Source organism: Pelodiscus sinensis, chromosome 6 (assembly GCF_052426305.1).
Source record: "Pelodiscus sinensis isolate ZL-2025 chromosome 6, ASM5242630v1, whole genome shotgun sequence".
NCBI lineage: Eukaryota > Metazoa > Chordata > Testudines > Trionychidae > Pelodiscus > Pelodiscus sinensis.
The window spans coordinates 80,367,367-80,390,927 of NC_143057.1; the positions used below are offsets into that span (position 1 = coordinate 80,367,367).

A 23,561-nucleotide genomic window follows, 5' to 3' on the forward strand; every position below is an offset into this window, starting at 1 on the left:
ATAACATCCCCATTGCTGAAAGCACCTGAAACGGAACTGGACAAAGTAATCAAGAATATACTTATATAACCCATTTTTGAACAGTCAGGAATGTGTCTTAATTGATACCAATTTAGGTATGTGTGTTACATTTAATGCAAATAAAAGGCATGTAACCTTCCCTTCTTCAAGAGAGAGGTCACAGTAGATGCTCCAGTCTTGGTGTCTAGAGAGCAGTTTCCTTCATGGCAGTAGGGGCTTTGGAGTGTGCTGAAAGGCGGAAGAGAGTACAGCTCTGCCTAACTAAGTATCAGCTCCTGGACCATATGCAAGGGCACAATGGTTAGCAAACATATGTTGGGATGTCCTTATGGTGGCTTTCCAATTCTCTGACTACATCTACACTACATGATTTGCCAGAACAGGCAATGCAAATGAAGCATAGATTAGCATTTTCTCATGCTTCATTTGCATACTCTCTTCTGATCTGTTTTTGCGCAAAAACAAGCAGTGTGGACGTTTCTGCGCAAAAACCCCTTGGGCAAAAACAGGTCCGACGAGAATATGCAAATGAAGCACAAGAAAATGCAAATCCACATTTCATTTGCATTGCCTCTTCCGGCAAATCTTGCAGTGTAGATGTAGCCTAAGAGTGGGATGTTGTGGAGGTATGCTGTTGAGATAGAGATGGATTTCATAGAATGGGCTATCAGGGAGCAGAGGGGTTGAGATCCCCTAAGTTTGTAATCCATTTGGAGCATCTTTGTTTAGTAATTGGAGCCCCTTTAGAGTGGTCTGCTATGGCTACAAAAAGACGTAGAGTCTATATATAAAGCACCTGTCTGATATCTAAAGTATGCATATGGCTTTGGGGAGTAGAAGAGGTTCATTAATGTGAAATGATGAAGGAATCTTCGGTAAAAATTTGGGGAGGGTGTGCAGAGTAACTTTATTTTTAAAAGATATCGTGTATAGAGGGGCAGCCATGAATGCTACAATGTCCCCTGCACAACGGGTCGAAGTGATGGCCATAAGAAAGGACACCTTCATGGAAAGATGTAGCAAGAAGCATGAGGCGAGTGGTTCAAAAGGTGATATCAGAAGAGTGTCTACAACAAGATTTAGGTCCCATAGAGTAAAAGGTGGTTTTACATCAGGGCAAATAATTTGGAGGTCCTTTAGAAATTGCTTCGTAATGGGACGGGCAAAAATGGAAACATTCCTTCTCTACCAGCTGGGAGAGACTCTCTGCTCTGTCCTTAGCCGGGAGCTTCTGCTGTAGCTGATGGAGAAGTGCCCCTCCCTCAGCCAGGCAGCTCAGTGTGCATGGCCCTGAGACCCTGGCTGGGCAGGGCTCATTAAGCAGTTGTGGAACTGTACTGCTGTGAAGCTTAGAGGGAACTTTGTTTGAGACCCTCGACCAAGTCTTCAAATTTGCTAATTAGGTGGTGAGGAATGATCCAGATTGTTGTCACAGAATCATAGAATCATAGGACTGGAAGGGACCTCGAGAGGTCATCGAGTCCAGCCCCCCGCCCTCAAGGCAGGACCAAGCTCTGTCTAATAGAAATGTCAGCATAAGAGTCTTCAGCATAAGAGTCTTTGCCATGTTGGTTTGATTGGTCATATGGTCTCTGCTGGGTGTATGGAGGACTGGGGACATTGGTAGGACTGATACTGATATTGCCTCCTTCTGGTTGCCAGTGAGCGGATTTTGAGGAAGCAGAGTGTGACACATCAATACTTTATCACATGTAAGACCTTGCTGGTCTTTCCTGAGAACAATTTTTCCCCATCAAAGGGAAGATCCTCCACTGAGGTTTGTATTTCTCTCTGGAATATAATTGATGTAAACCAAGAGACTGTCCACATGACTACCACAGATACAGTGAATTGTGCTATGTCGTCAGCCATATCGTGCTGCCTCTAAGGCTGTGTGGGCGATAGTTTAGCCCTCTGAGACTATGGCCTTTAATGTGGTCTTTTGGTATCAGGTATATCCTCCATGAAGTCAAGGAGCTTGGCATAGTTCCTATGGCCATATTTGGGCAGCAGCGCAGAATAATTAGAAATCCTGAACTGTAAGGTGGAGGAGGCATAAACTTTTCACCCAAAGAGATCTAACCCCTTACTATCTCTATCAATAGGAGTTGATCAGAGCGTTGTTGCCTGCCGCTCTTATGTGCCACTTCCACCACTAAGGAGTTTGGAGTAGGGTGTGTGAATAAGAATTCAGAACCCTTAGATATGTATCAGAGGGGTAGCCATGTTAGTCTGAATCTGCAAAAGTGATGATGAGGCCTATGGCACCTTATAGACTAACAGATTTATTGGAGCATAAGCTTTCATGGGCAAAGACTCACTTCATTAGATGATATGTAATACTTTCTATTCGTTATCTTACAACTAGAAGGCATGGAAGCTGGGGTGTGTCATACTGTCTTGGTGATAGCAGGATAGCAGGATTGATAGTAAATGCTATCTTGGAAGAGGATGAGGCTTGCAGAATGTCTGTAAGTCCATGTTGTGTTTCAGACATCTCCTCTAGGGCTATTTTAAGTTTTGCTGTGACCCTTTTGATAAGGTCCTAGAAATGGGAGAAGTTGTCTGCTGCTGTTAGGAGTGGAGACATTATGACCTCATGCTGTGAGGAGGAGGAATTGTTTGGTGACGATGCATCGTGGGCTAGTTTCTCCATGACCTGTGCCTTCAATTTCCCTATGTCCTCCTGCTGCCAGGTAGGCACCTGTAAGGGTGATGCGGTACACTCTATGGGCTCGTCTAGACTACCGGGAAGATTTGAAAGAGAATATGAATTGTCTGCCTACCCCTGTTTACCATGAATTTCAGGCTATATTTGCAAATAAGTGATGCAATATGGTAGGGTGCCTTTACAAATGAAGAGGGTTGTATCAGAGTTGTGTGTGTGTGTGTGTTATGTATAAAAAGTTAGGTTGATATCCTGGCCATCCAGTAAACTCAGTGGGAGTTCTGCCATTTATTTTGATGGAGGCTATATTTTACCTTCTGAAATGACTGTCAGACATGCTTCCATATATAACGTTGCCATTATTCACTCTCACGCTCTCTCTCCTCTTATTTAAACTTTCCCACTCTTAAGATACCATTTTCTACCAGATATTTCACCATTTTCTACTAGATATTTCACTCATAATTTCTAGGCCTGATTCACAACATTACTCAAGTTTAACACTGAAGTCAGTGGAGCACCACCAATATAAAAAAGGAGCAACACAGCAGTGAATGCCTTTATGTTTCAATGACAAATCTTTCAAACGGGTGTTAAGGTAACACAGTTGCTACTCTTTATGTGAGTCTGGGAAAGGGAGAGGTGAAAACAATTCACTTCTCTAATTGCTAAGTAGGAAAACCTTTTAAAAGAATCAGATGTCTATGGGTAATTAAAAAAGTAAACATTCAAAAATATTTTCTTATGATGCAAGATTATCCAAAGATTCAGACTGGGCCATAGAATATTTTTATTTTTATTTCAAATGTTAGTTTAATATTTTTATCTGGCTTAAATATTTTCAGTTCTGAGCAGTAGAATAATATTTATATTTTCAAAAGGCCATATTAGCTCATGGATTTTTCCCCCCCAAATATAGGTTGAAAGACTTCAGTAAAAGTCTACGAACTATTTAAGGGTTAGATTCTAAAATCTTGTCTAGACTATAGTTTTTGGTACTGTTATAAACAGAGTCAACTGAACACTAATTCAATCAGCTACGCTAAGGTTATAAATGTTAAACTAGATATCCACAATCCTGACCATGATTCTGGCTCGCCTACAGAAGGACACCTAGGAATATCAAGGCAAATTAGTTAAAGCTTTGGCATTAAAAAAAACAAATTAATCTTCCTGCCCTCCCCCCATGTGGATCTTTTCATTCAAGGATAAAGCAGCTAAGAATTGCCTATGCAGCCCCACAGTTCAAACCGTAGGACATTAAGTTGATTTTCCAATGTCTTCTAAATTGTATAACCATTAGATGCACAGAAAGTGGGTGTAAAATGCTCCCATTTCCTCAACTACAGTATTGCCATCCTCAAATTTTGAAAAAAAAAAAATCAAAAAGACTATTTTAAGGGGAGTGTTTAAAACTATAAATTTTTAAAAATAATATATTTAGGGCTATTTTAAATTTGTGCTATAGTTACATTTTCTAACTTTGCCCTGCAACATTGAGTGTAGACATTTTTTTTTTTTTTTTTACAAATGGAAGCAGGCTCCTGGAATTGGGCTTAAAAAAATTAATCATACATAGTATTTTATTCCCAATTTGATGGTAAGCACCCTTCTAAAAACACACGGGCATGAGAACCAAAGCAGTTCTTAATATGTGTTACACTGCAGCATAAAGAGTGGCTAAAGAAATCCAAATTTCAAGCACCAGTCCTTGCCACAGAGCGTGCAGGCATATGGTTCAGAGCCAGATGATGAATACCCGTACAGCAAATCAAATTTAAGGGACCTGATTTTTCTACTGCCTCACCACTTGTGCCATCATGTAAATGGAAAAGTCAGGTCCCTTAAATTTGATTATACTTTAAAACAATTTACTTTTTTCAAATTTTCAAACTTTAGTAAACTTAAATTCCAAAGAAACTCCTTTTCTGACTGCTCTGCCCAGGAACACTGCATGAGCATTTTCAAGCTCATAAAGCATAAAAAATAGTTACTCTCTCCTGCAGCTCAATTCTCCTTTTGTGCATTTTAGAGTGTCCCACTTGGACACATTCGCAAACTATGTTGCTGGTGAAAACCCAAAGTACTTTCCAAAGCTTATGAGCTCTGAGTCAAAGACGGCTGACCAGATGTATTATCAGGAAGTTCTGTTGATGCTGGTACGTCCAAGCTTTTAAAATGTATATTTGCTGTTTGAGAGTTTTTTCAAGCCAGCAAATTTCTAAATCTTAGATAGTGAAGCTATTTTTTTCCTTGTACCCCCATACTCTCTCTTTTTAAGAACTAGAAACTTAAACACAGAGGCTACGTCTACACTGGCATGAATTTCCAAAAATGCTTTTAACGGAAAAGTTTGCAAAACACTTTTTGCGGAAAAGCGTCCGTGGCCAATCTAGATGCAGTTTTCAGCAAAAAAGCCCCGATCACCTTTTTCACTATCGGGGCTTTTTTGCGGAAAACAGTACTATGCTGTCTACACTGGCCCTTTTGCGCAAAAGCCTTTCGGAAAAAGACTTTTGCCCAAACGGGAGCAGCATAGTTTTTCCGGAAAAGCACTGATGATTTTACATGAGATCGTCAGTGCTTTTCCGGAAATTCAAGTGGCCAGTGTAGACAGCTGGTAAGTTTTTCTGGAAAAACAGATGATTTTCCGGAAAAACTTGCCAGTCTAGACACAGCCAGAGATTGTAGAAACTGGTTGTTTAAACAGTACTATAGTGAAGAAGTTAAAACAATTTTTATACTAATATAAAATTAAGGATCTATGGTTAACCTCTCAAGTCAGAAAACATTCAAATATATATTAATTACATCCATGTCCTTAAGCGTGCATGTTGTGCATGTATGAGATACAACTTTTACATGAAAGTATATATTAAAAGCATTAATATTGCAAAGTCAAACACTCACCATAGTGGTCCAGAGCAGAATTTTCAGGGGAAGTTCTGCTAAGCCCCAGCAGCCTCAGAATGGTTGATTGCCTTCAGCCCTGATTAAGTCAACCTAAGTTACACAATTCCAGATACATGAATAATGCCACTTAACCTAAGCTACACCAACTAAGCTGACTTATTGAGTGTCTACATCAGACTGGGTCAATGGAAGAAACTTTCCCATCCATTTATTGGAAAGAGTAGTGTTAGGTAAGAACTATTTGTGGTTTATTTAGCAGGTTTTCACTGGATCAACTGCAACAGCATCAATCTCTTGATAGTGGAGATAAGCCCTCACTCTCTGGAGACAGGGCATACATTTAGACAAGGCTATTCTGTGTAAGAACTGCGTCGAGTTGGTGTATGCTCAGTGCAGATGGAATCTTCAAAGAATGAAATAGCAAGACTACCAAGTCTACCAAAAATGTATGAATTGAGATTTTTTCACGAAGATTTATAATATGGCAAAAACTGGGTAATGTCTTTCATCAGAAAAAGAAAAGGTACATTGTTACTGCCGATTTCAAGCCCCTACTCCAACACATAAAGTCACCAAAACTTTTAGATAGTCATACCATTATTAAAATTGGGAAAAACAAACAACTTAATTTTCCCATAATCTCATTCTTGGAAATGAATGAAACTTTTCTGCAGAAACATTAGAAATACATAAATAAAATTAGCCTAGAGCAGACTCCCATGATTGAAAATTCTAGCCTGAATTATAAAAGTTAAGTAAAGTAATAATCAACTGAAAAGTAGGCCTTATAAAATGGGAATAACTAGGCAACCTTTACTACACACATCACTATCTGTGCCACCTATAACAATCATATAATATTTATTAACTTTCATAATATTGTATTAAAACAATTTTTACAAAGTTTGGGCCTGCTCTCAGTGATATCACAGTTTTTCTTATGACATAAATGGAAGTAGAACTGAACCTACAAACACAAGTTAACATTTTTTAATATTGTGTGCTACTGTGCAAGTGACAGGCAGAGTAACTATGAGTGATATTTTCTGATATATACAGGCCACCTAAAGCTGCCAATCCTATACAGACTTATGCACCTGTTTAGTTTTACATTGTGAATAATTCTATTGACTTCAATGCATGAAGTCAATACAGAAGAGGCACATACATAAGTTTTTGCAAGACAGCAGACTTCATGATTATAAACTATTTGAAACAGATACTTTTTTTCCATTGTATGAGAGGGGGAGGAGAGGAGTACACATAGTACTTAGCATAGTGTGGCACTAATCCCCAGATGGGGCTTCTCATTACTACTCCAATGCAAATAGTAAACAAAACAATGAGAATCAACTGCAAAGCTGTTTCATTCCCTTTATAGCAACTAATGAAGACTGTTTCCTGATATAGTATAGGTATAAGTTCTAACATTTGTCTGAGCATTTAATTTACAGTTATTTAGAATTTCTAACAACCACAGGAGTGAAGTTCTAATATAGCCTTCCAAGGGAAGCAGTAAGGGACAATATACCTAACTGGTTTCAAGACTGAACTTGATAAATTTAAGGAAGGGGGGAGATAGTATGATGAGACTGCCTACAATGGCATGTTATCCATCAGTTACTGACAACAGCACAAGCCTCCAATGGCCAGAGACAAGACACTAAGGGTGTGTCAGCTAAGGGATGTAAATGAAGCACTTTGAAAGCCAAATGAAGCGGGGATTTAAATATCCCACGCTTCAGTCGCATAATCACATCATGGTGCTGTTTCGAACAAGTGCCATTTTCTAAACTGAAAGTGCAGTTTAGACGCAGTTTTTCCGACTATGGGGCGATTTTTTGAAAGATCGCCCCGTTATCAGAAAAACTGCGTCCAAACCATGCTGTCAGTTTAGAAATGGGACTTGTTCGAAACAGCGCCATGATGCAATTATGCAAATGACGCACAGGATATTTAAATCTCCGCTTCATTTGCGCTTTCGAAGTGCTTCATTTACATTCCTTTGCCAACAGAGGGGTGTAGTTTAGACATAGCCTAGAAGGGGAGGGCTTAGGAGTGTCACATCAGGATAACATTGTGCTGTATAGACACAGAACAAAACAACAATCCTCATCCTAAAGTGTTTATGATCTAAATATAAGAGAAAAATAACAGAGGATTAGAGTCGAAGGAAACAACTTTTAAAGATAGTGTGTCACAAAGCTACTTACCATCAGAGACCTGTTACTATATTCTAATGAACAGTTCAACCCCTAGTTTGAGTAAGATGTGGAACGACTTCATTTACAGAAACTTTCTGCAGAAAACCACAAGGAGCTACATAGAAAACATGGCAAGACTGTCTACCCCAGAATAATTTCATTCAGTGATACAAAAAGCTAGAAAATGTAGGAGAAAGAAAGAGCCTGAAGCATGGGCCTGGTGCTTGAACCAAAGTAAGCAAGAGTTATACTATGAGTAATACAGGCTGCGTCAAAGGCAATTGTTTGCCTGCAAGTCAGTGTCTCTCAGCACTAGAACTGCTAGCACAGATAAAAGCACATGAAGTATATAAATACTGTACATTCCATCAGGACAGTACAGGGACACGCAGCTGAGTACGTGATAAAATAGTTTGAAACAACAATAGTGAAAACATAACAATGGGCAGTGAATGCGTTGGAGGAAAGTACAAGGAGAGGTACCAAACATGTCATTAATGCGTAAGATGATTCGTGAAGTGTGCATCTTAGATTGTTCATTTCTATCTATAAATATGGGGGTACCTCTACTTAGTTCTTTGGCCAGCCTAGGGAGTGATAGTGAAATCCATACTATCGATTGAGCTGTGTCCATTGTTCCAGAAGTTTGTTTTCCCCACCAGGAGGTGATGTTCCCTGTCCTTAGGACAGTTGCCAATTTTTCAGACTTTTCTCAGTACTCTAGACATAGCCGGAAATTCCACAACCCCCCTCATAGAATCATAGAACTGCAAGAGACCTCAGAAGGTCATCAAGTCCAGCCCCCTGCTCGAGGCAGGACCAATTCCAACTAAATCAACCCAGCCAGGGCTTTGTCAAGCCGAGACTTAAACACCTCTAGGGATGGAGACTCCACTACTTCCCTAGGTAACCCATTCCAGTGCTTCACCACCGTCCTAGTGAAATAGTTTTTCCTAATATCCAACCTGGACCTCTCCCATCACAACTTGAGACCATTGCTCCTTGTTCTGCCATCTGTCACTTCTGAGAACAGCCTCTCTCCATCCTCTTTGGAACCTCCCTTCAGGAAGTTGAAGGCTGCTATCAAATCCCCCCTTTCTCTTCGTTTCTGCAGACTAAACAGACCCAAGTCCCTCAGCCTCTCCTCATAAGTCATATGCTCCAGCCCCCTAATCATTTTGGTTGCCCTCCGCTGGACCCTCTCCAATGCGTCCACATCCTTTTTGTAGTGGGGGCCCCAGAACTGGACACAATACTCCAGATGCGGCCTCACCAAAGCCGAATAAAGGGGAATAATGACATCTCTGGATGTACTGGCAATGCTCCTCTTAATGCAACCTAATATGCCATTAGCCTTCTTGGCTACAAGGGCACACTGTTGACTCATATCCAGCTTCTCATCCACTGTAACCCCCAGGTCCTTTTCTGCAGAACTACTACTTAGCTGGTTGGTCCCCAGCCTGTAACAATCCTTGGGATTCTTCCGTCCCAAGTGCAGGACTCTACACTTGTCCTTGTTGAACCTCATCAGATTTCTAGTGGTCCAATCCTCCAATTTGTCTAAGTCACTCTGGACCTTATCTCTGCCCTTAAGCGTATCTACCTCTTCCCCCCAGCTTAGTGTCATCTGCAAACTTGCTGAGGGTGCAATCCATCCCCTCATCCAGGTCATTAATAAAGATATTGAACAAAACCAGTCCTAGAACCGAACCTTGGGGCAATCTCCTAGAAACCAACCGCCATCCTGACATCAAACCGTTGATCACTAGCCAGTGGGCCCAGCCTTCTAGCCATCTTTCTATCCATCTTACCGTCCATTTATCCAATCCACATTCCCTTAACTTGCTGGCAAGAATATTGTGGGAGACCGTATCAAAAGCCTTGCTAAAGGGTGGAAGAGAATTCATTAATGAAGCCTTTTTTTTTCTTCTTCTTTTTCTGTACAGCCTCCTCACTTTTCAAAATCTTATTTTATTGGTATTTAAAATTTCCTTCTTTAAAAGAAAAGCAAAATATATTACATGACAACAGTTAAAAAAAGAAAATGCCTCCCTCTGCAACATAATACATTTTGTGTTGTTTGTGTGCCTTAAAATACAGCAAAAAAGGGAAACTTAAAACTTCATAACCAACTAAAAATAAAGCTTTTGTGATTCAGGTCTGGAAAAACAACTTGCCTGTAAATTCATATCATATGGGAATACGTTAAACTTCATAAAGTAAGTGTTGGGGAACACAGGAGAAGAACCCTGTACTGCAAAGTCTTGCAGCATACAAGCAACATCAATGTTTGTCGTAGGCACAGTACTGTACAGTTGTTAACTATTCCTAAAATAGCTGTCTTAGAAAAATTCATCCAATACATGCTATTACACTCATAAGTATGTAGTTAAGAGTAATATACTACAAATAACCTTTACACTGATTTACCAGTTAATCATCTTGTCTTTGTGCAAGGTATCTTCTTTTCCCTGTCCATTTTTAATTGAATAATTAGTTAAATTGCCTGGGAAACTATCTGAACTCGGAGTGACCTTTCTTACCCAAACAATGCATCTTCAGCCATTAGAGCTCAGCACCTATTCAAACCTTGGACCAGCCCAACATTTAGGAAACATTTAGAACCATACCAATTCTGATTAATTCACTCAACACATTATGATATGTGCATGAAATATAACTTATGTCAAGGAAGCTATAATGAAATTACAATGATCTCAGATTCTCATATTTTAGAACGACTGTAGAAATGTTGCCATAGAAATCTAGAGAAACAAATAATAGCAGTTCTTTCATCAGCCCAATTAGTAATGGAGTTTTGTACCTAGTGGTGGAACTTCTTAGGCTAACATATTGCCCATTTACCAATTTTCCTAACAAGCAAGAATAAGTTTAATACCAGCCACATTAATGTGAAAAAATTGCTAGTCCTCCAATACTATTTATGAAAAGGCTATTTAATCAATTAACTTGCCAGTTTCAAAAAGAAAATGTTGCAGGAATTCCATTATTTATAATATATGGAGTTACTAGCTAAAATACTTGGAAAGATTTACTTGCAAGTGGTCACCTACTTAGATCAAGCGCTAAATCACTGACTCTGTGATGATGTTTGTTTAGGTGGCAGCAGTTTAACTGGCCAAATCTCAATGGCTGCTTACTGAGCTCTGTGTGTGTGGCCCATTTTGTATTGCAGCTGGCTTGATACACAAGTCCCACTGTATACCAAATCTATTGTTATTTTAATGTGACTTTTAACAGTCTCCTTTGCCCTTACCACCCTAAAAACAACTCCTAAGGGCAGGCAGTGTGTTCAATACCCTGTGACAAGGCCACTTGTCATAAAGAAAATAAATTGTATAATTTAAATCAACTGGCACAATTATCAGGCTAAAATGCAGCTAAGACAAATATTTCAAATATTTTGATACAGATACATCTTCTTTGATCGCTCTTTCAAAAGGCTAACAGCAAAGAATACAGTAATAGTTCTGTATGACAGTTCTTTTTACAGTTTTTCCATATGGCTAATAACTTCTATTCCTTTTTTAAAAAACTGCTTTCAATCATAATGCTATTATGAAATTGTAATATGTCTATATTGAAGTATTTTCTAAGAGTCAGAAATAAAATTTTGCAACAACTGGAAACCTTTCCCCTGAATAAAAACAATAGAGACTATAAGTGGCACAGTCCTTGTTAGGGAAACCTTCCTACCTTATAATGAAGAGGCTGGGCCAAGGTGAACCATTGCCCCAATCCTCCACATTGTGTGCAGTAGGAGACTGACATACCTCTGAAGTGGATGTCACATTGCATTTACTATTTATATCTTGGAGCAAAACACTTTCCTGCACTTCTCCTGGGTTGATTTGGCTTCCTCACAGTCTTCAAGGTAGAGGTAGGCAAGATACGGCCTGTCGCATCCAGCCTGCAAAGCCTTTCAATCCATCACATCCCTTTGGGTCCCCCAGATACAGAGCAACCCCAGACTGCTCAAAGCGGCTGGCTGCTTCATGTGCTGGAACAAGGCGAGGGAAGCTTTGCGTGCTGTCCCCACTCCCAGCACAATCTTGCAGATCTCATTGAACAGAAAATGGCCAATGATAGCTGAGAGACTGTGCTGGTGGTGGGGGGAGGAGGCAACACAGGATGCCTCCTCCTCCACCCATTTGGTGCAGAGAGCCACATGGAACAGCCATTCATTTTGAGTGGTCTGGTGCTTCTCCTGGGCTACTGGTGAAGAGCTGCCTAAGTATGTGCCTCCCGGCCAAAGCCTGCCTCTGGCACCCCATCCCTCCCACATTCAAACTCCCTGCCCCAGGTCACCACCTTCTCCTGCTCTAGGTCACTACCCAAACTCTCTGCACTTTCCTCCCTGCCCTAGGTCACAACTCTCTGCACTCCTCCCCCAGGTCAGAATCCTCTCTTGCACCCATACCTCCTCTCAGACTCTGTATCCCAATCCCCTACCCTAGGTCATAACCCCCACCTTCAGCCAAACTCTCTCTCAAACCCTCTCCTGTACCCCAATCCCTTACCCCAAGCACCCATCCTGCGCGCCAGAGTCTGCATTCGCTCCATAGAAAAGTCAGTACCTTGACCACTTACCAAAATCTTAGGGTATGTCTAGACTATATGGCTCTGTCAATGGAGCCGTGTAGTCTAGACATACCCTTAGAGTGCCTCCCCATCAAAAATTACTCCTTCAAGGGATGGTTGTACCTAAACGATGTAGTTGGTGAACCTTAGTAATTTGGTATAAAAAGATAAAATACAGGTTGAAAGTGTAACATTTTTAATGATTTTCTGACAAAAATAGTTTTAAAAATTAATCTCCGTCTAGAAATGAATTAGTTAAATTTTACTCCCATAAACAAACCAAGGATGGGCTGGGATTATTCTTCCCTATCAGTTAAAGAACACAAACCAAGCTGATGTAAAACAGCTTGTTTTTAACTTCCCCTTGGCCAGATGATGTTTACAATTCTGACTTTTTTTTTTGGTAGAAGTGGAGACTCATCTGTCAGATTTATCCCTGTTAAACATTCCATCTAGACACCAAAAGGCAGCAAAAGCCCTGAACAAACAACCTATGGCATCTAAAAGGGAAGGGCAATTGTATTTTCATGCATTGACTTGCAAAACCTATACTCTGCTTTCTTCTACTTTCCAGACTTCTACGTGGGGCTTCAGGGAGTGGATATTAATTTCCTATAAAAGTTTAGGATTATCAGTGCACTGCTCTCCGGAGGACTTTGTGTCAAATATATTCTGTATAATCAACCAGAGAATCATAGACTTTTGAGATAGAAAACACCTATTAGGTCAGCTAATGCAGTGATTCTTAGCCAGGAGCCTGGGGCACGCACAGGTTTTAAGTGGGCCACCAAGCAGGGTCAATATTAGATTTGCAAGGGACCAGGTTAGAAAGCTGAAGACCCACTAGCACAGGGCTGATTGGGTCTTGAGGCAATTACCCAGCTGGCTACCCTCTAATGCCAGTCTTGGCTTTTATATGCAGAAAAACAGTTGTGGTGACACAGATGGGCTGTGAAGTTTTTATAGCATTTAGAAGGGAAGGGGTGGGGGGCTCAGCAACAAAAAGGTTGAGAACCCCTGAGCTGGCATACCCCAGTGCCAATTCAAGATTATTCCCTACAGTTTTGTCCAATTGTTTTGTCCAATCCAGTTTTAAATGACTCAGGGAATGTTACCACCATTTCCCTCGGCAAAATTCACACTTACTCAAACAAAAGTCACTGTTAGAAAACATTTCCTAATAATGAGCCTAAATTTTCTTTAAGTTCATCCCATTATTTCTGCATGTATTTTATGGATCATTCTACATCAGCCATACTTTGTCATAAGATACATTTTAGTTAATTATATTAACTAGGGTTCCCTTAGCAAAGTTCAAAATGGTAAATATTGCCTTTAAAATATTCCAGAACACACTCTTAGGATTCTGAATTTTCCTTGTGGCTGTATAAGCCACATGCTTTCTAGTTTAGTTTTTATTAAATCACTGCTCTTAACTACCACTCCAAATAGTAAATAAGAAAGCATTCTTTCTGCTTTAGTGGCATTATGCAACTCTCAAAGTCGTCAATAACAAAACTCACATAGATGTCACGGGGACCAGGACAGGGTACGAAATGTACAAACTTTAATTCTTGAAAACAAATGATAGCATTTTATGGTTTTTAAACCTTTTTTTTAAACATATGAATACTCACATACGGAAACCACCCCAACTAGAAATTAGTGGTATTGGTAATAAAGCTGACATTCAATTTACACTAAAAGCAGTCAGAATATGTTCAACAATTTTCAAAAATACACATGCATCATTTTAACTCTTAAAGCCACTCTTCAGTTCTTTTGCCACTGAAATCTGTGCTTGCCCTGTTCCTTACTTTGGGGTCAGAGGTGAAAAAGACCTGCAATGAATGGCTCATATTACTTATGTTAAGACAGTTCATCAAGGTCTCATTCTGCATGCAAAGAGACATCGCAGGTACATCATGTTAGTTAAATTCATAAATGTTTACAGAACTGGAGCTTAGGAGCTTGTTGATTTTTGGGACAGTCTTTTTTTCTATGGTGGTACAACATCTAGAACAGTGGGGTCCATGACTAGGGCTCTTAGGTGCTACAATAATACAAATAAACAACAATACATGCAAAAACAGGTCAATAAGATATGTCAAAAAGTCACTTTAATTCTATACAAAGGTGTCCACGGGGGTAGTTGTACGGACATAGCTATCGCAGTACCATTTTACCTCTAAAGTTCTGGTGGCCAATTTCCTTGTGAGGGCAAGCCCATAGGTCAATAAAGCAAAATAACAGCAATTAAAAAGCAATCAGAGTACTATAATTTACTGTTAATTCAAAAATGTCATTCTATTTCTGAAGAAAGTCAATGGAGACACTTAATCTGAAATATACACAAAAATTTAAAAGCACAGATTTTTTTTTCTAAACAGGGAGAGAAGGAACGTTTAACTAAAAGAGGAATAATGAGAATTCTAAAAAATCCTTCTTGCAAAAGCACTCCATTCTAATGACTCCCATCCATGACTCTATTGCTTACTACATAAACAAAGTCATTTTTCCTTGGATTCAAGCAAGATACAGCATGTAAGAATCGAAGCAGAAACAATAAAGCACGGTGTAAAAATATTATTAGTGTCTTAATTAACTGCTGTTTTAGTCAAGTTGGCACTCTTCCTCTTTGTACCCACAGTTGCTTTCACTTGGGCTATACCAATGTTAAAAAGGCATATTCAAGCTCTGAGCAAGTTTTCATGAAAGTGGTAAAAGCACCTGGGCCCCATCTGTAACTATTTCCAGCAAGGGTGCACCTTCAATGTAGATAGAACAGATACTAATTTTCCTAGTGCAGGCAAGGTGGTAGTCGTTTAAGCATGACCAAAACTTGTCTTTTTGGGAACCCTTTTTATAGCTCTTAAAGACTGTATTCTGTCTGGTAACTCACATTCTACATAAGACATACAAGTGAGATGACTAACATAGTTGTTAATTTGTGGTAAAGTAATATTCTATAGGTAATAAAGGGGGAAAAAACATTTCTTGCCTGTATTTTGAAGCTGTTGGATTTAGCTGAAATTTGCCTTTCACCATTTTCAATTTAACGAAAATTCTCTGAGTAATCTTGCCCCTATTTAATGCTTTAGGATGGGGCTTTCAAAACACTCAGAATTGGCTTAATTCTAGTTCCCTAGAAGTCAATGGGAGTTAGGCCAAGAAAATTCCACCATAATTTATAGCGAAAAAAAGATGCAAGTACCAACTCCTTTTTTCAAGTTTGCGTAACAAAGCAATCATTACCACACTTCTCTAGGAAAATAAAGCAAATAATTTGACATTCAAGCACCAAAGAAAAAACATCTTAATGTTTAGGCATGTTCCCATAATGATTTTGCAACTCATCAAATCGTAAAGCTGTACTGAATTAATAAAAGTAATCCTATAATTGTTTTTAGTAATTTAGTGGATTTTTCTTAAAGGGTGATGATTGATTACATAATGGGGAGTGGGGACTTTAAAAGTAGTGGATTTATACAAAGCATACAATGTAGCATTGTAATTACTAGAACTCATTGCTTCCTTTAATTGAACCTATATTTTAAAATAAGAATAGCCATGCCAAAACTCTTCTCTTTTGGTGAAAGGCGTACATTTAATGAAAGACCTATGGAAGACTTATTACATATTTCTCATAAATTGCTAAACAACTAATCTCCCCAAAAGTGAAAACAATGAAAGATTTCAATATATATATTAGAATCTTAAAGTTACAAACACCTTGGGATGGAGATTGTTCGTAGATCTGAAATGTTTGTAATTCTGAACAAAATTTGATTGCTGTTCTTTCAAAAATCTGCAACTAAACACTGACTTAATACAGCTTTGAAACTATACTACCCAGAAAAATGCTGATTTCCCCCTTTACTTCTTAGTAGTTTACATTTAACATAGCGCTATACTTTATTTGCCTTCTCCCTGCCCCAACTGCATATGTCTGGTTGCAAATAAAGCATACGGCTGATGGGTCACTTCCTAACTCTGGTGTTCGTAACTTGGGATTCTTCCGTCCCAAGGGCAGGACTCTACGCTTGTCCTTGTTGAACCTCATCAGATTTCTTTTGGACCAATCCTCTAATCTATCTAGGTCACTCTGGACTCTATCCCTGACCTCCAGTATATCTATCACTCCCCTTAGCTTAGTGTCATCTGCAAACTTGCTGAGCGTGCAATCCATCCCCTCATCCAGGTCATTAATAAAGATGTTGAACAAAACCGTTCCTAGAACTGATCCTTGGGGCACTCCGCTAGAAACCAACCGCCAATCTGACATCAAGCCGTTGATCACTACCCATTGGGCCCGACAGTCTAGCCAGCTTTCTATCCATTTTACAATCCATTTATCCAATCCATACTCCCTTAACTTGCTGGCAAGAATATTTTAGAGACCTTATCAAAAGCTTTGCTAAAGTCAAGGTATATCATATCCACTGACTTTCCCATATTCACAGAGCCAGTAACCTCATCATAGAAGCTAATTAGATTGGTCAGGCATGACTTGCCCTTTGTGAATCCATGTTGACTATTCCTGATCACTTTCCCCTCTTCCAAGTGCTTCAAAATGGATTCCTTGAGGATCCCCTCCATGATTTTTCCGGGGACTGGTACGGCTGACTGGTTTGTAGTTCCCTGGAATGTCCTTCTCTTTTTTAAAGATGAGCACTACATTTCCCTTTTTCCAATCATCCGGGATCTCTCCCAATCTCCATGAGTTTTCAAAGAGAATGGCCAAAGGCTCTGCAAAGACATTTGCCAACTCCCTCAGTACCCTTGGATACATTAAATCTGGACCCATGGATTTCTGTATGTTTCGCTTTTCTAAATAGTTCCTAACCTGTTCTTTCTCCACCAAGGGCTGTCCACCTCCTTCCCAAACTGCGTTGCCTAGTGCATTAGTCTGGGAGCTGACCTTGTCTGAAAAGACAAAGGCAAAGAAAGCATTGAGCTTTTCCCTACATCATTTGTCACTGGGTTACCTCCCTCATCCGTAAGGGACCCACACTCTCTCTGATCACCATCTTATTGCTAACATGCCTGTAGAAACCTTTCTTGTTACCCTTCACATCCCTTGCTAGCTGCAATTCCAATTGCACTTTCGCCTTCCTGATAACTCCCCTGCATTCTCAAGCAATATATTCATACTTCTCCCTAGTCATCTGCCCAAGTTTCCACTTCTTGTAAGCTTCCTTTTTGTGTTTAAGCTCACCAAGGATTTCCCCGGTAGGCCAATATGGTCGCCTACCATATTTGCTTTTCTTACCGTGCATCAGGATTTTTTTTTCCTGTGCCTTTAATAGGGCTTCTTTAAAGTTCTGCCAACTCTCCTGGACTCCTTTCCCCTTCACATAAGCATCCCAGGGAATCCTGCCCATCAGTTCTCTGAGGGAGTCAAAGTCTGCTCTTCTGAAGTCCAGGGTGTGTATTTTGCTACTCTCCTTTCTTCCTTTGGTCAGGATCCTGAAATCTACCATCTCATGATCACTGCTCCCCAGGTTGTCACCCACCTCTACTTCCCCTACTAGTTCCTCCCTGTTTGTGAAAAGCAGGTCAAGCTGCGCATGGCCCCCGATCGGTTCCTTCAGCACTTGTACCAAGAAGTTATTCGCAACATTCTCCAAAAACTTCATGAATTGTCTATGTTTTCTTCTGGCCAAATTACATATCAGACATAGACCATGGGACGGGTACCATAGAAAAAGGAATGTAACTCCCAACTCTAAAGCGTGTATATTATTTTAGTACAATACCAGACTATAACACCAATTTGAACCTATCCTATCCTTATGGAAAACATAAATACTAAACTTTTTAGAAGAAGTTATTAGAGGAACACAGACAAAGGAAACAGCAATCAAATTGACAAAATAGGGCTTTGATACTACAGCTGTTGCACACTCAAAACTTAAACAGCAGCCAATGGGATGTCCAATAAAGGAGAGGCCACCACATTGGTCTCAATTATTTTTCAAAAGGAATTTTACAAGGCCCTGGAAATATTTCTTGTTTGTAGGTTTTGTAAAAGCTATTTTTTCAATGTTTTGGGCCATACTGACAATATTTATTTAATTCAAGATTTTTCTTCCAACTTATCAAAGACCATTTTTAAAGAGAATTTTATTAAATTGAGGAATGCTCTCAACAAGAGATCCCTTTTCATAAGTATTTAATTAGATACATTTTTAACCACACTTGTACAGAAATACTTACAGAAACATCTTTCAGATTCTTTTCATATGAGAAATCACAGCATTCCACATTTTCTCCATCTTTACAAACATCGAAATTGTACATGTTGGCTGGGCCAGCTCCCAAAACCAGGGCTTTCCTCAGTTCTTCAACATACTTCTCTCGTTCCATTTCCATGTCATCAGCCTCCTTAGAAATCTCAGCTTCAGACACTAGGGAGGGAGGAGGAAATTGGTGAAGTCTAAAAAATATACACTTTAAAATAGGAAACATACATTAAAGGAAGGATATTATTTTAAAAACAGTTTAAAATGTAAATCTAAATTATTTATAATTAAAACTAACATCTGTATATGTGTCTTACTACCAATTTATCCCAGCCCTTGTGCTTAGCTAGAGCAATGATAGATTAACTTTTCAACAGCAAAAGAGAGCTCTGAATAACATCAGAATCCTATACCTTACAATTTTCCTTTGGAGGAAGGTTCTTCCAGTATCTTATGAGTTAGTGGCTTATTTTTTACTTAGTTTACTACACTTATTTTTGACCCTCACATATTCCTTATCACCTTCTCCAAGTTTAAACTTTGCAGCAATCACCAATCTAATGTTTCTCAATTCAAAATAAAGGGGTCAAATCCAAAACCAGCTGCATCAAATGGCAGATTTTCCATTGACTTAAATGTGTTTTGGATCAGGCCTTTTACGAAAAATACTTTTCACTCTTTCTGAAACACTTAGGGCCGACAAAGATTCAATGAAGGAGGAATACTCCTCACAGGACCTTAGCCAGCACCACCTGTCCTGTTCAGTCTAGACATGAGTTTCCATGTAGGGATGTTAAATTTTGATTAATAACTAATTGAGTAGTCGATGGAATTTTCATTGACTAGTCAATTAGTTAATAAGAGGGAGGATGGGACTATGCTGTGCCTCTGCCTGTTAAAAGTAGTAAGAACTCACCAGGGTTCTTGTTACATTTCAAAAGTCAGAAGCACTTCAATTCCCCGCTGTGCCTGTGCCTTTGAAATGTTGCAAGAGTCCCACCGGTCCCGACATTTCAAAGGCAGAGGCACAGTGGGGAACTGCAGCACTTCCGCTTTTGAAATGTAGCAAGAGCCCCATGGGCTCCCCACTCTTCCTGGGTTCCCCACTGTGCTTCTGCCTCCCCTGCCCACAACCCCTCCCCTCCCCCCCGAGACAGTGCTGGGAGGAACCAACTTTTAAGACAGCTCCATCCAGCACCGGCTCCTGCTCTCCCACCTTGCTGCCTCTGATTCCGACGCAGCAAGGGGAGGGGGGGGGAACAACTAGTGGAGTATTGACTCGACTACCCAATAAGCCTATGCAGAGAAGGAATATATGCAGATTTCTGCTCCAATTATCATGAAGTTATTAGGGATGTTCAGAAGTTTTCTTGAAACAAAAATCTATGTATGTGTCTGTTTAACAACAATATAGCTTTCCTTAAAATTATTTCTGTCATAAAATATGCATCTGTTTCTCTGAGTTTTCCATTTCTCACTTGTCAGTATCTATCTTCAGCATCATTAATAGTGGGAGTCAAGCCTCTTTGCAGCTCATATGAAAATAATTCAGATTTAATTATTCTCTTCAAAAACTGTTTTACAGACTAATTCAAATTGTAATAGTCTGATTTGAGTTCTATTAATCTAGTTTTTGTTGAAGTTCAAGATCTATAGTAGAGCAAGATTTTATTGTAGTCCATGACTACTCAACACACGGCCCATTTGCTTGCAGCCTGCGGTACGGTTTGGGCTTATGCGGTGTTCAACACACAACCCACAGGTGGGATCTTTTGAACATGGCCTCCACTGAGATTACACTGCACAATGGCGAGACGTCTCCCAGGAAGGGTGAACACTGAAGGACACAAGCAGACAGGCTGGCTGGAACAGATGGGTATAGTGTGTTGGCGTTTCTAGCCTCCAGGGAGAAGGTGCATGGAGTGCGGGGACATTGCGGGAAGTGCATTGTATTCATGCCTGTCAGTGTGAAATAAGCCATTTGCATATATATTTGCATTTATATACAACCACACTTAAGTTGCAGCCCTCGTCATGTGCTGCGAGTATCACTGTGGCCCCCAGAGCTTCCAAAGTTGAGTAGCCCTACTGTAGTCTATTGGATAAGGACCCAAACAGAAGAGAATACTTTTTTTAAAAAAAATTTCCACCTGGGTCAAATCAAGCCTTATTCTATAGTCTATCAATGTTCTAGGCTCTTTATTGGTTTCACAAATGTTTCATTTTCCAGTTATAACCAATCTTCTGGAGAACATGATAGTCATTTTTCTCCATTTAGGATTTGACATCTAATGTTTCCCTGAACGACTACCCAACATTTGAGACAGTTGGGGCAAGAGAGGGAAAGAAAAGACATTAACTTGTGTCAAACTGAAATAAGTTCTTAATACTGACGTGAACCCTCAACTGAAAAATATTTCATGTAGTACTTTAGTTAGCTATAATTCCTTCTACAAATCTCATTTTGATGACTGTTTCACATGAAAGGGATACACTTGCATACATACACTGAACATGTAGATGAAAACAGAAGAGTTTTCCAAGCGGGGAAACAATGTTTAAATTGCCTCATTCTTCTTCTATTTATATTATTGACACCAAAGGTAATCTGGTATTGCAATGGATGTGCTACTCGTCAAATAATCAGTTATCCAAATACAGGCAGTCCCCGGGTTACGTACAAGATAGGGACTGTAGGTTTGTTCTTAAGTTGAATCTGTATGTAAGTCGGAACTGGCGTCCAGATTCAGCCGCTGCTGAAACTGATCAGTTTCAACAGTGGCTGAATCTGGACGCCAGTTCTGACTTACATACAGATTCAACTTAAGAACCCCAGGCATCCCCAAGTCAGCTGCTGCTGAAACTGATCAGCGGCTGATTCCAGGAAGCCCGGGGCAGGGGCTTCCTGTAGTCAGCCACTGGTCATTTTCAGCAGCTGCTGACTAGGGGACACCTGGGGCAGAGCAGCTGGGGTGCTGCTGGGTTGGTCCAGTGGCACCCAGAGCGGCGCTACGGGACCAACCGGCAGCGCCCCAGCTGCTGTACCACAGGCGTCCGGAGCAAAGCCGCGGAGCACGGGGGCAGCGGGACAGCCCAGACGCGCCATGGCTATCCTGCTGCCCTCGGGCTCCGCGGCTTTGCTCTGCTCTGCTCCCCGTCCCCCAGGTCTGCAGACCAGGGGGAGGGGGAGCAGAGTAGAGCAGAGCGGCGGAACGTGCGGCCAGCTGACAGCCCAGAAGCGTCTGGGCTGTCAGCTGGCCGCGTGCTCCGCTCTGCTTCCCTCCCCCCCCATGGTTTGCAGACCAGGGGGAGGGGAAGCAGAGCGGAGCAGAGCAGAGCGGCAGAACGCGCGGCCAGCTGACAGCCCAGACGCATCTGGGCTGTCAGCTGGCCGCGTGCTCCGCTCTGCTCCCCCTGCAGATCAGGGGGAGGGGGAGCAGAGCGGAGCACAGCAGAGCGGCGGAACGCGCGGCCAGCTGACAGCCCAGACGCTTCTGGGCTGTCAGCTGGCCGCGCGTTCCGCCGCCGCTTTGCTTCCTCTCCCTGGTCTGCTCGAGACCAGGGAGAGGAAGTGCCCCGTTCGTAACTGCGGATCCGACATAAGTCGGATCCGCGTAACTCGGGGACTGCCTGTATGTAATAGTGAAGTGCGTGGGCAATTGTTTGTTACACCTAGTGGCAGACTTCTCCCACAATTATTTTTAAGCAGTTCTGCATGTTTTTTAAATTAGCATTGATAAAAAACATGAGATCACGTCCTTCACAGCTAGTTTTAGTATGATCATTTTTTTAAGTGTGCACGCGCGCGCACACACACACACACACACACACACACACACACACACGTACGTACGTAAAGATGGTAACTATACTCATGTTTGGAAAATATGTAGATGCAACTACAAGCCTACTGGATGTGGTTCACCTAATGGCACTTAGACCACTTACAGAGAGAAACAATGAGTGTGCTCTACAGCCTTAACTGAGAGCCAGCGGACTTTTGCCTTAAGCTGTAAAGACTCATGCACTAAGCTCCAGAGGTCCCAAGTTTGGTTCTGCCTGTCAGTCTTACATAGACACAATACATTTTTTTTTAAATTGTCACACAATGGACCAGGTTTTCAAACAGAAAGACGCAATCTATTTGCATAGCTAGGCATGCACTAATTGGGGATTTGCACACAAAAAAGTTAGGCACCTTTTTGTCAGATGTGCAAATCAGTCATTTTTGCATGCATGTACATTTGTTCATAAATATTTGCATGAATAAAGAATTCCTGACTGAAAATCTGGTCCAAACTATTTGCAAATCTTCAAAGAAGTACAGGTTAAACTTCTCTATTCCAGCATCCTCGGGACCTGATCAGTGCCCATACAGAGAATTTGCCGGACCACGGGAAGTTAATATTGTTTAGGAGCATTACCAACACCTCCTCTGCTTATTGGGCTCTTAGAAGACATTTGGGGTAAATTAGAGCTAAATAATAGCACAGAACACAGAAACAGGACTGGTGGATGTAAACAAATTTTATGGAGAGTGGGAAACTTGGCCACACTCATAAGTGGACATTCAGCTAACTGAAATCATGCCCAGCTATAGATATTGCTGGACCAGAGTGCCAGATCAGAGAAATGCAACCTGCATTAGGAAAACTAAAGATGATCAATAATAATGTGTTTCTTTCTTTGGAATTGTAATAGATTAACCCTACAAAAGCCACTATTTGTTTAAATGGAGTAAAGTTGTAAATTCCACCTGGAGACTGGAAAAAGACATTAAAACAAATCAAAGTAAGTAGTTCAGAGACAGCAGAGAAAGAGGGACTGCCGAGGTTCTGCTTTGCTCAGTGTGACATGTGAACTAAACGTAACTGAGAAAAAACACGAAATTTTAAACTTTTAGCAAGG

The 23,561-nt window shown here is 40.6% G+C and overlaps 1 protein-coding gene across 3 annotated transcripts in view; it reads right to left on the reverse strand.

Annotated features, from left to right (window-relative positions):
* XRCC4 (X-ray repair cross complementing 4) overlaps positions 1 to 23,561 on the reverse strand; it is a 271,873-nt gene that overhangs the window by 197,062 nt on the left and 51,250 nt on the right. For all 3 annotated transcript variants that reach the window (XM_006124336.5, XM_075932197.2, XM_075932196.2), the window contains one exon: positions 18,628 to 18,818. In XM_006124336.5, the coding sequence (XP_006124398.3) occupies positions 18,628 to 18,818 (191 nt within the window). The remainder of the gene's footprint in view (positions 1 to 18,627; positions 18,819 to 23,561) is intronic.